Genomic DNA, 12,518 nt, shown 5'->3' with positions numbered 1-12,518 from the left:
ACCCTTGAAAGCGACGCTGGCATCCACTGAGCATTTTGGTTGACACGTGCATTGATCGAACTAATGATCGGCACCGACAAGTCGGTCTATTTGGTTTTCCACTTCTACTGCTTGTTTACCCTGTCGAATAAATTAAAAGTTGAAAATAAAAACATAAACACGAGTTTCTGGTTTAAAACACCCACCCCAAGCCGGAATATAAAGAGCCCAGACACAGTGTGGGTGGTCACACGAGTGTGCCCACAGAAAGGCTGGCCGTTTATCCGCTCCTCTGGAACCTGCACACTGCCCAGTCATCCCACACCGCTTTTCTTTTTCTTTTTAATACGGTAATAATAATCTCACACAGGCACGCCATTAGCACGTCCTAGAGGCTAAAAAAGAGCTCTCTTTTTCCCTCCCCCACCCCTTCTTTTCCCTTTTCTAAGAGCCTGTTCGGATTCCATCCACTCCACAACTCTGCTCCAGGAGCAGCCGGAGCGGACCCGAACAACATAGCTCCGTGGAGTCAGCAGCATGGAGCGGAGCGGGCTGTAGGTATAAATCCTGGAGCGGGGTAAAGGGTGCTCCGTAGATCCTAAAAACAAGGGAGTTCACCAAAATTTACGGAGGACTGCCACCGATAAGTGAAACGTACCGGTTCGTTTTGTACGTCTCTCTTGCTGGTAGCCTTTCCCATCCTCCTAGCACGGGCCACAGGGCAGATTGTTGGGCTTTCGGCCCAACTTGTGAACAGGAGCGGAACGAACAAGTCGAACAGTTTTCCTGGCTCCCCATCGATGAGGAGTGGGAATTCGCGCGGACTCCGTGGAGCGCCGGATTTTGTGGAGCCAGTGGTTTACCGAACAGGGCCTAAATCCCTCGTGCATCGCCTCCCAAGTTGGATCTACAACACGCGCAGCTCCTCAGTCAAACCCTCGCATTTCTTTACTCCCGTCGCCACTCTCAGGTACGCTTAGGGGGTGTTTGGTTCAGAAGTCCTAGGACTTTTTCTAGTCCCAGGGACTAATCAAAAAAGACTCTCTAATAGAGTCTTTTTCTAGTCCATGTAGAAAAAGTCCCTCCCGTTCGGTTCCTAGAGACTTTTTAGGGACTTTTTCTAGTCTCTGGTACTAAAAAGTCCCTTAACCAAACACCCACTAAGGGAGCCAGCCAAGAGCAGAGACAGCTCACTGCACGGATACGCGCAGCTCCTCGCATTCTCTGTCTGTCAGTGGCTCAGTGCAGAGCTCCCCGTGAGTCTACGGCGTGGCCCGCTTCTTGCTTGGCACTACTCTTCTTCCTCCGTGCCGTCTTCAACTGCGGCGAGGGAGCCGGCGGAGGAGGAAGAAGCAGGGAGGGCTCCGGCTCCGGGGGGGACCAGCGGGATATCAGGTGGTTTGTTTGCCCCCTTTGCGTGCTGCCGTCCTCTTCTCGCGATTGCGATGTCGCCGCATTTGTTGCTGCGCTTCTTGGAGCCTTGCGCCTGTTTGTCTTCTCTGATTTTCCGCCCCCAAATCCGCCGTCTCACTTGCTGCTCTTCGATCTCCCCTCTAGTTCGTCCCGGGAGTTCTTTCTTTGCTGCAGGGAGCGAGCAACCGAGATCGAAATTACTACCACTCTTCCGCCCGGTCCGGCTACTCGCCGATTTGTTTGCTTCCTGGCACCCTGATACTGGCCCAGCCCGTCCGTCCATGGTCCGATGGTTCTTCTTTTTCAGCGCGCAAGATCGATCTGAGTTCATGCCAAGGTGCGGGCGCAGGTTATTATTCACTCATGTGAATGCATTGCTGCCATTTCGCGTCATTTTTCCATAAGAGCATTTCGTATCATTAATTGCCCCCCAAGATTCATTTCGCGTTTCAGGAGATTTATGGTTACTGGTTTCTGCTCTTGTAGAATGATTGATTGAAGTAATGTGCGTGGTCTTGATATTTCAGCTTGGATCCAGAGTTTGCAAGAAGCCCCTAGTAGATCATAAATAATGTCGCCAAGGAGACTAGAGGCCGTGGCGACGCTGTTCATGCTCATGCTTTTCAATGCTTCAGGTACTTACTAGCACATGGATGCTGTATTAAATTACACGGTGCTCTGCACATGATTAGCATCTCATTGTGTCGATGCATCTGGCATTTTGATTCCCCACTGTGCCAGTGGCTAGTTTGAGGAAAACATACTTTGTTTGTCCTGAACTGAAGGGAAAAAATCGATAGAGAAAACTGAAGAGAATTTTGCTTGATGTGTACAATCATATACTCCCTCCGTCCCAAAATAAGTGTTGTTGATTTATGCTTTTGTATCTAATTTTTCCTTGCATAAAATATGTTGCTGTTTCCTGTTCAATTGTAGGGGCATTTGTTGGTATCAACATTGGCACTGGGGTGTCAGACCTGCCATCAGCATCAGACATAGTCTCCACCCTTAAAACCATGAAAATCCAACATGTTCGCTTGGTTGATTCAGACCATCAAATGCTAGTCGCCCTCGCGAACACTGGAATCGAAGTGATGGTCGGGGTGCCAAACGATCAGCTGCTCCGTGTGGGGCAGTCTCGTCCGGCAGCTGTTGATTGGGTCAACAAGAATGTTGCTGCCTACATTCCGGCGACAAACATCACATATATCGCCGTGGGCGATGAGGTTCTTACCAGTCTCCCAAATGCAGCTCTTGTTCTGGTACCTGCATTGCAGTTCCTCCAGTCAGCACTGTTGGCTGCAAACCTCAATACCCAGGTGAAACTATCAAGTCCCCATTCGATGGATATGATCCCTAAGGCATTTCCTCCCTCCACCGCCACTTTCAACTCGACGTGGAGCTCTGTAATGCTCCCGTATCTTCAGTTTCTGAAGAGTACAGGATCTTCCTTCATGCTGAATGCTCAACCATACTATAGCTATGTGGGAGGCCAAGGTGTGTTCCCTTTGGAGTATGCCCTGTTCCGATCACTCAATCCCAACAGTCAGGTTGCGGATCCCAACACTAATTTGTTCTATACCAACATGTTTGATGCTATGGTTGATGCTGCGTACAACTCGATGAAAGCCATGAATTTCACCAATATTTCTGTTATAGTCACAGCTTCTGGTTGGCCATGGCGTGGTGGACGAAATGAGCCGGCTGCTGATGTTGACAATGCTTTGGCCTACAATACAAATCTCATACGACATGTGCTAAATAATTCTGGTACCCCTAGCCAGCCAGATAACCAAGTAAGCACATACCTGTTTGAGTTGTTCAACGAGGATCGTCGGGCTGGACCTGTTTCAGAGCAAAATTGGGGCATTATGTTTACAAACGCAAGTGCGGTGTACTCCCTGACATTTGAAGATGTGGCCACAAATAACACTGACTCGCCTGCTTTGCGCGGGATGTTTTGTGTGGCAAATTCAAGTGCAACCCATAGTGCGTTGAAGCAAAGCTTGGATTGGGTATGTGGCCCTGGCTCCGCAAACTGCAGTGCCATTCAACCTGGGCAGCAATGCTATAAAGCAGATGACATTGTAGCTGTTGCTTCGTATGCTTTCAACGATTATTATCATAGAACACAAGCGAGTGGCGGTACATGCAACTTTAATGGCACAGCAACCATATCATCTACGGATCCAAGTAAGCTGAACTGTCTCTTGAGTATCCATTTCTTTGCTGAATTTTCTGTCTTATTATTCAAGTGTTAACTGTTACGATCTTTGCTATTACCACTTTATTTTGTGACATGAGCCTAAACAAATTTCCTCCTGAATTTAAACTTGCAGGCCATGGATCATGTGTTTTCGCAGGAAGGTGAGTCGCATTTCCTTTGTTATTGTAAGCTCAAAACTTCTTTTGTTGCTCTATACTGACGATGAGGTTTGGTTCTACGTGCAGCAACGGTGCCAATGGCAGCAGTGGTGATGCGGCTGCTGGTCCTGTGAGCCAAGACAGTTTTGCCTCACAATCACAGTCTTGCTGGTTGACTTACCTAGCTGCCGTGCTTCTGCCTGTTGTACTTCTCATGTAAAACATTGTACTGTCTGTTGTATTTCGGATGAGACGTGTCGAATTTCTCGTGCCTCTTGTCATTATTTAGAATAGGGAGCCATATTGGTCTCAGTGTATTGAGGTAGATGACATGTATCTCTGGTAAGAAATTGTTCTAGGAATGAATGGACAAGGTGCACGTATTTTGAATGTCAAGTTGGAAAACTTCAATCCTGGAAGGGCTACTTTCTTGAAACATTGGAAGATCCAAATTCTGTGTTGCATATATCTTTATTTTTGAAATGTATAATCCTAGGTGACTTTAGCCAGACAGTATGCTGCTGTGAACCAAATGGTTCATTCGTTCAGTATTTAGTTTTTCTTTTTTGAGAAACCGTTCAGTATTTAGTTTTCAGGTGTACAACTGAGACCAGCTTCTTCCTCCTTTTCTGTGAGAGCTCAGGATCTTAGCCCAGCGTTTTTTTAGGATCTTACAAAGCGTTATTGCTGCGTAGTAAAACGTCCCAATGTTTACAGGGACAGGATCGCCAGGCTGGCCTAACCAAATATGGTGCGCATACCCTAAAGTTAAAACACGCATACCCTAAAGTTAAAACACGCTTTGCGAGATTATGAGTCTCCACATTTGAGGTCCTAAGACTAGCCACAATGGGTAGACTAGTAACATGCGTATGTTACTAGTCTATGTTACTGCCTTTAGTGGGAAGTAACATATGTGTGGTAATATGCAACACTTCATTTATTAAGCTATAGACACATCTTGCCTTGATATGTGTGATGTTACTCAGCCTGGTCACAATGGAGAGAAACTTAGGAGTAACATCACACACTTCAATACAACTTTGCTTATGTGACACATATTTAATGAAGAGAGAGGTGCTTGTGGTAACTAGCTAAGTTACCGGAACATCACACACTCCAAGAAACAATGAGTCTATAACCTAATAAATACATCGTTGCATGACACTACATAGATGTTCCTACCCACTATGGAGGTAGTAATATAGTCTAGGGAAGTGTGTAAGTTACTAGATTATGTTCTTGCCCATTGCGACCAGTCTCATACTACTAGTAACTAGCTATGTTATCATTTTCCTCTTTTTTTTCATTTATTGCTTGCCACATCATATATTCTATGTTACTCCCCACTTAATAAATGAAGTGTTGCATATTACCACATATGTTACTCCCCACTATAGAGATAGTAATATAGACTAGTAACATGTTTATGTTACTACCCATTGTGGCTAGTCTAAACTCTCAGCCCAGCTTGCCTGACAGAAAGCCGGGCCAAAATATACTTTTATTTTCTGGGCCTAAATGCAAAGAGTTTTACCAAGTCCTTTTCCATAATGGGCTAGCTAGCTGAGCCACAAAAGATTCTCAAAAAAAAAAAAAGAAGAAGAAGAAGCTGAGCCACAAAGAAAGCATTGAAGCCCACTACGCCAGCCGCCAAAGGAACCAGGGGGGAAAAAATCCCCAATTCCCCGTTGTCCCATTCTTCCCCGGCAACCTAGCTCGGCGACGGCGGCCGGCGGCCGGCGCGGGCGTGCAGCGTCGCGGCGTTAAGTTCAAGCGAGCAGCGTGCCAGCGGCAGGGCGTCGCTGTGCCGCGCTGCAGCCGCGCGGCAGGGACGGCGCGAAAGCTGAAGCTAAGCGCAGACTGAGGTCCGAACAGCACTAGGATTAAGGTCCGTTCCGAATTTTCAGAGCTTGTGATTCGTGAGCTATGAACTGATGATGCAGTTGTCTCAGCGACAGTTCTTCAGATTTCACCTTATTCGGTTCTGCTCTGCCACTGGCCGCAGTCATGTCCTCTTCGTCATCTTTCCCCGGCTCCCGCTTCCCCTTCGCCGCCGGTGGCGCCGGTGCTGGAGCCTCCGGTGGAGGCGGAGGCGGCGGCAGTGGGAGCAGCGTGCGGCCCTGGGGGTCGAGCGGAGGGACGTCGGTCTCGTCGTCGGGGAAGCGGATACAGAAGGAGCTGCTGGACCTCAACGCTTCCGACTGCTCCGCCGGTCCCAAGGGCGACAACCTCTACCACTGGCTCTCCACCATCATTGGACCCCAAGGTATAAGATTATGGAATCCTTTTCACTTCCTCTTCGCCACTAGCCCATTCATGACAGGGAGAAGCTCTTAGAAACTTTAGTTTATACTAGTTTAAATTAAAATTGTGCCATCCATGGGATATAAATAATAAAGTATGCACTGGTAATTTGGTTTAACCTAATATATCGAAAGGCACCCGTAATTTGGTTTAATGCGGTGTTTTTCTTGTAGGGTCACCATATGAAGGAGGGATATTTTTCCTTGATGTCGTTTTCCCACTTGATTATCCTTTCAAACCTCCTATGGTAAGAACTGATAAGTAACCTTCTTTCGTTTGCTACTATTTTCTTATGTGATGTGTAGGTTAGCCGAGCTAGGAGCGCAGCAATACCCCCCTGGTTCTAGAAAAAAACAATCCTTAGATGTTGCAAACCGAACTTCTGTAGAAGGAATGTGAGTTTTTTAAGAGAATGTCATATTTGCATATTCAAAAAATCAAGTACGACCTCAAAATAGTTCGTAAAGAGTGTTATTAATCTTATTGTGTAATTGGAATCTGATTCATAACATGTAATAAACAGACTAATATAGAGTATGACCAAAGGGATGAAATTTAATATGCATTAGTAAATTAGGAAGGAGATGCATCATAAAAGTCTGTTGTCCCCAAACTTCCACAGTCTACTACCGTAATTCAATAAAAAAGGCCTAGAAAGCTGTCCGTCAAAGAATCAAGATTCATAGGAAATTTTGTGGAAGCGGAGAAACCAGCAAGGATTAGAACACTCTAAAGAGCACAGATTAAAAGAAAAGTATTACGTAAAAGCGAGTTTACTTCGATGCTAATTAATGTTGCTTTTGTTTACCCGCAAAAAAAAATGTTGCTTTTGTTTCTTCTGAAGTGACGTATGTTTGCCGATGTCTTAAGTGTAATAATAACATTATGCATCTTTCCGTCATAATGACAGTCATATGTAAAGAAAACATATCTGAACCTTTTATTTTACAGTTGCTATTCAGGAAAAATAATTGTGCGTGGTTGCTAAGATGTTGTTTTCTTAGGTGTCCTCCTGACCTATGTTGTGGCAAGCTTTTAGCTAATGCTTTGCTGAGAAAAGATTTTCGGGAAAAGGATTTTGTCCACCGGAAGCCTTATTACTGTGTGATTGAGATCACCTTTATCCTTTGTTGACATATTGTTTGTATTGGCATATCTTGGCTTAGTGCACAAGTCTGATAATTTTGTAAATTAGAAAGCCTGACATATCTGTCTATTTACTGGCCGTATTGATTTATCAGTATCCATCCGCTGGCACCATGGTTTGGAGGTCCAATTATTACCTTTGACAGATGACCTGGTGGTAGGTTGAGATGGGAGGGGTCAGAAACAGCCAACCTCCATTTTCAGATCTCAGCAATGGAACAATGCTAACACTACTTTCACCTACCCCACAGCTGTACAGTGTGCTACATTTACCATGACAAGCATATGGCACCATGCATAAACTAAATGTAGGTCACCACAACAATTATAGTCCAAACAATAAGGCAGGAGCATGTGAATGTTCTCAAGGTTTTGTAAAAGAAAAGATCTGTCTGTTATACTGTAGCATACCAGCATATACGCTGTACGGTTTTGATGTTGTGATTTTACAACCAATGATTGTCATGATTTTATATTTGAAATTTATATTTATAAGTATTCTTACATTGTTTTATGTTCTACTACAATGTGTTAGATTTCATTGCTGGAACCCAGTAGTATATTTTAGCGCTTGGGGACCTTAACTTTTGGTGACAAACTGACAATTGTGCTGTGGCTCTTCGAGGTGACTTTCAAAACAAGGATTTACCACTGCAACGTTGATTCCACTGGGGCAGTGAGTTTGGAAATTTTGAAGGATGGCTGGAGTCCAGCTTTAACTATTTCAAAGGTGCTACTGGCGATCAAAGCCATCATCACAAATCCGGATCCATGTATGTTCCAACATTACCAGTATCATTTTCTGAACTTAGAAAAGGGAGTATTTTAATACCACTGTATAGTGTCTACATATTTGTTGCTTCATTTCTACTGGAAAGCATAACATTATGATGTTTTTGTCTCTGCAGACAACCCACTTGTGGAGAGCATTGCACGTCTGTACCTGACTGATAGAGCTAAGCATGATGAAATAGCTGCTGAATGGACATTGAGGTTTGCAAGATAGGGAGTCCTTTGTGCGACGTGAATTTTTGGGACATGCAGCCACGCGCTGCCGAAATCCTGGATGTCCGTCTGCGCATCATGATTACTACTTTTTATAGCCTGTTTGCAATACGCGACACGTTAATCACCAGCTTTCGCGAATACCACGTGGTATACGCCACATCAATGGCCTAGGCGTCATTCAATTCTTAGTATGAATACAAGGCCCACGTGATGGCTCGGGCGATGGAATAACTGCTCTCGTTGCTGGGTGGATGTAATTGAGCTCTCGCACTACTTATAAGTAGAAAACATTTGATCCTGATGAAAACGGGCCAGATCCTCTGCTGTAACTGTATCACATTTATGGCCATTGTCGTGTAGTCTGGACCCCATGTGTCATTGATAGTACTGCACGTAAAGTTAGTGCAAAGGAACCTGATGGAAACCTAACTAGCCACAAGTGATGTTTTGTGGTAAAACCCTGGGGAAAATGCCTCCATGTATTTAAAAAAGTTATATGTTAAATTGATACTAAAAGGGACGGTTTTATCAGCTACCAATATATGTCATGGTTATAGTTTGATTGCACCACTAGCAAAATGGAAAAAAAAAACAGTCAGACCCAAACTTGTTTCATTACTCTATCAGGCGGAAGTAATATTATATGAGGTGGGGCATAAACTAAGCCATTGTACTTTTTACCATATGTAAAATCAATATAGTTTTTTTATAAACAAGGCATTTTTTTTTACTATTTTGCAGTAATCAAGGGAGAATAACTCCACTGGGTATTCGGAATTGGCCTCCATGTGTTGTGCCAAAAAAACATATCTCAAAATGGTATACAAAATGTTGAATATCTTTTCATGCAATGATCATTCATTTTAGTTGATAATTTTTTTACCCCAACGTGTGGAAATGCCAACACAGGAAATGCTCAAAAGATTATATGTCAATTTGATACTATAGGGGGCGGCACGGTTTCATCGGCTACCCATATATGTCATGGTTTTAGTTGGATTGCAACACTAGAAAATTAAAAAAAAAAGTCAGACCGGAACTATCGATGCATCGGTTAAATTCCTTTCATTGCTTTATCCGGCGGAACTAATGTTATATAGGAGGGAACATAAACTAAGCCATTGCACTCTTTTGCCGGAAGTAAAAACAATAATGTTTTTTCTTTGAAACAAGGCAATTTGTTTGCCATTCTCTAGTAATTAATGTTTTAATATGGTCAGAGAACCTTGGTCATGGTCCGATCACGCCCGAGTGCCCCACTGTGATATGGCCGCTTCATGAAAACAGTGTATGGAATTTTGAATTAGGGACGATACAAGGTTGGATGGGTATAGACGCTGGTGCTCCACCCATGTTGGTGTGTTTGCATGCAAGAGTTTGTTCATTCAATGGGTCTTGCTCTCATAAAGTCCAGCTAACTTTTAAATGCTCCTAAGCTAATTAGAGCGAGTTATGATGCATGTCAGGTCATCTGCTGCGCATGTCAGGTGAAAAAAATGCGCGGCTATACTGAATGATCTACATGGGTTTGAAATCATTATACGGCTCACGCGTATTCAAGTTGCACGAATCGCGCGAGGGCATGCGGTGTGGATTCCAGCCACGCGTGGCCGCATGTCCACTCGCGATTATTCGGTCCTTTGTGTGACTAAATAAGAAAATTTGACTCTGTAAATGAATAATCTTGTATGTATCCTGAGATATATAACGTTGGAAAATGACCAATACATTAATCTGAGTTGTGACATAAACATGTGCTTTACGCTCGAGCATTATTTTGATGTTTAGGTGCAGAATTAGCCTTTATGGTTTACTTCGCGAAGTTACCCCTAGCAATTCTTCAGGGTCGCTTCTTCGACTACGTGAGCAAGATACTGAAATCCTACTTATTGGAACTTGGCGTCAGGTCATGCCATTAGATCATATATGAATTTTGCCCACTTGATTTGTTTTTGAAGCGAAAAGTTCGTGATAGTACTGAAGTTTCAGTGACCAAAAAACTGTCACATATCACAGTCAAACTACGAAAAGGCCTACGAGTCAAATCTTTCACTTGAAACCAAATTTTCGCTGGCTATCATTTCTAGGTTGTTGGGCATGGCTTCAATCATACACGAATGATGTTTATTTCTAGAACTCTGCCTACCTTTTATCATTCCCCTGTACAGTGGTTCATGGTATACTGTCATCCAACATAGTACGGCCGCTGTGCAATGAAAGCTGGACAAATATTTCAAATGTTTGAGGCAGAATATTGGCCCCTTGCTTACGAATGCTAACTTCAATCCCACTTCATGGAGGAATGAAAGGCTACTACGACAGGTACATATCTTCTAAATGAACAAATCAGACTAAACCTTTGAAAGGGACATTCCACCAGTTCACCTGTTCACAGAACAGACTGCACACCTCAGCATATCAGTCCACCTATAACTCCTCCATCCCACAGAAGGAGCAAGCACTCTTTCTGGCGATCTTTTCCTCTAGACCACAAACAATGGCCACCGAGTGCGAGGTGAACAAATCTCGCCGCTTCGATCGCGGCATGTCGAGGCGGACACGAAAACCAGTGAGCCTCGTCGCTTGTTATGAAGATCGGTATGTGCCGCCCCTGGCACGGCAGCTGCTCCACGAGGCCAAGCTGAAGAGATTGCTCCGGTGCGAAGATACAAAAGAGCTGCAGGCACCTCAGCAACGTGAAGATGCAGAGCAGCAGCTGGAGATTCCACAGGCACCACAGGAGTGTGAAGGTGTTGAGAAGAAGGCACCAGAGCAATATCAAGATGAGAAAGAGAAGAAACCGCAGCAATATGAAGATGAAGAGCAGGAGAAGAAACCACATCTGCACCAAGATGAGGAGCAGAACATACCAAAGCAATATCAAGATGAGGAGGAGACAGGACAACAACAGCAAGATGATGATGCGCCAGAGCAATGCCTAGACGAAGATCCAAAAACACCGGAGCAATACCAAGATAAGGAGTTGGAGGAAGAGGAGGAGGAGGAGGAGCAAAACATACCAGAGCAATACCAATATGAGGAGTTGGAGGAGGATCAAAAGACACCAGAGCAATACCAAGATGAGGAGTTGGAGGAAGAGGAGGAGGAGGAGGAGCAAAACATACCAGAGCAATACCAAGATGAGGAGGACGAAGAGGATGAGCAAAACATACCGGAGCAATATCTTGGTGAAGAGCAAAAGATAGCACAAGAATACCAAGATGAGAAGGCACCAGAGGAATGCCATGTTGAGGAGGAAACGGCACCAGAGAGATGCCAAGACGAGGAAGAGAAGACAGGCAAACAATGCCAAGATGGGGATGAGAAGGCATCAGAGCAATATCAAGACGAAGATGAGAAGACATCAGTGCAACATCAACGTGAAGAACAGAAGGCACAGCAGGGAGGCCAGGACTCGAAGCAGAAGACTCTGGCGCAGCGCCTGAGCGTAAAAAAGCCGACCGCGCCTGTCGGCGACGTGCCACGGCTTTCCCTTCTGGAGCTGATACGAGAGAAGCAGCTTGGCACTGGAGAAGCCAAAGCTGGCAGGGACTTGGGCTACGGGGAGAATGCCATTGCTGACCATAGAGCAGCAGCAGCAGCAGCTGGCGGCACAACATTGGCCATGGTGATAAGGCGACCCGACGGAGGGAAGAAGAAGTCGCCGGGAATCGTCCGCCGCTGTGTGAAGGCCTTGAACCAGATGATCAAGGCCAAGCACGGGTCCAAGAAGAGCGTACCTTTCAAGGATGTATGAACACAGGTACACAGTTTCTTACTATACTCCGGACATCTCAGAATAATGCACGATTGGGCAAAAACTAGAATTTTGGGCATGGTGCAATACCAATTCCGCCTAGGAACCCCACAGCAAACCCCGCGCGCCCGACTACCTAGAACAGATCTGTTACCAGGGATGTTGTTTTATGGCATCTGATCAGTGATGTACTTACCCAAACAATGTACCGTATGAAACATCAGCGAGTCTATCCAGATATTCGTCGAACTATTTACTGTATAGAATCATGGACACGAAGGAGTTGCTCAGTTCTACCGACAGTTTCTCCCGGGTCGGCAAAGGCGTGCTGGTGCGCACTCCCTTTCGTTTCTTTTCTGGGTCACATGCCTTTTTCATTTGTTTTGGTGTATGATGAATGTTGAGATTGCAAGTTAGTGGAGGAAAAGGTGAGTAGACAGGGGGAAAATCTGTGAGGCGGTCTATTTGATGATGCAACGTGGGCACATCACATAGCTCTGCCCTTTTTGCGATCTATCACAAGATTTGATATCGTCTGCCATTA

The 12,518-nt window shown here is 44.8% G+C and overlaps 2 protein-coding genes across 8 annotated transcripts; both read left to right on the top strand.

Annotated features, from left to right (window-relative positions):
* The first annotated feature begins 1,143 nt into the window (after positions 1-1,143).
* Positions 1,144-8,588, top strand: LOC123052307 (constitutive photomorphogenesis protein 10). Of its 7 annotated transcripts, XM_044475447.1 has the most exons (11): positions 1,144-1,374; positions 1,537-1,729; positions 1,920-2,027; positions 2,329-3,585; positions 3,732-3,759; positions 3,844-3,886; positions 4,046-4,098; positions 5,703-6,025; positions 6,237-6,310; positions 7,835-7,982; positions 8,118-8,588. In XM_044475447.1, the coding sequence occupies exons 3-11, from the start codon at positions 1,964-1,966 to the stop codon at positions 8,213-8,215; spliced, it is 2,088 nt and encodes a 695-aa protein (XP_044331382.1). In that variant the 5' UTR covers positions 1,144-1,374; positions 1,537-1,729; positions 1,920-1,963; the 3' UTR covers positions 8,216-8,588. The 7 variants fall into 7 exon arrangements, with proteins under 7 accessions (XP_044331382.1, XP_044331378.1, XP_044331376.1 ...); XM_044475443.1 differs by lacking the exons at positions 1,144-1,374; positions 1,537-1,729; positions 1,920-2,027; ... (2 more) ...; positions 3,844-3,886; positions 4,046-4,098 and adding an exon at positions 5,350-5,647 and having other exon boundaries at positions 5,712-6,025; XM_044475441.1 differs by lacking the exons at positions 1,144-1,374; positions 1,537-1,729; positions 1,920-2,027; ... (2 more) ...; positions 3,844-3,886; positions 4,046-4,098 and adding an exon at positions 5,352-5,647 and having other exon boundaries at positions 5,765-6,025.
* Positions 8,589-10,653: 2,065 nt separating this feature from the next.
* LOC123052306 (cilia- and flagella-associated protein 251) lies at positions 10,654-12,270 on the top strand. Its single transcript, XM_044475440.1, has one exon. It carries the CDS (start codon positions 10,715-10,717, stop codon positions 11,972-11,974), a length of 1,260 nt encoding a protein of 419 aa, XP_044331375.1. The 5' UTR covers positions 10,654-10,714; the 3' UTR covers positions 11,975-12,270.
* The last annotated feature ends 248 nt before the right edge of the window (positions 12,271-12,518 follow it).

The sequence above is a fragment of the Triticum aestivum genome, chromosome 2D, assembly GCF_018294505.1.
Source record: "Triticum aestivum cultivar Chinese Spring chromosome 2D, IWGSC CS RefSeq v2.1, whole genome shotgun sequence".
NCBI lineage: Eukaryota > Viridiplantae > Streptophyta > Magnoliopsida > Poales > Poaceae > Triticum > Triticum aestivum.
Note: the sequence above shows the minus strand (reverse complement) of the source record. Positions and strands in the feature narration are given on the sequence as shown.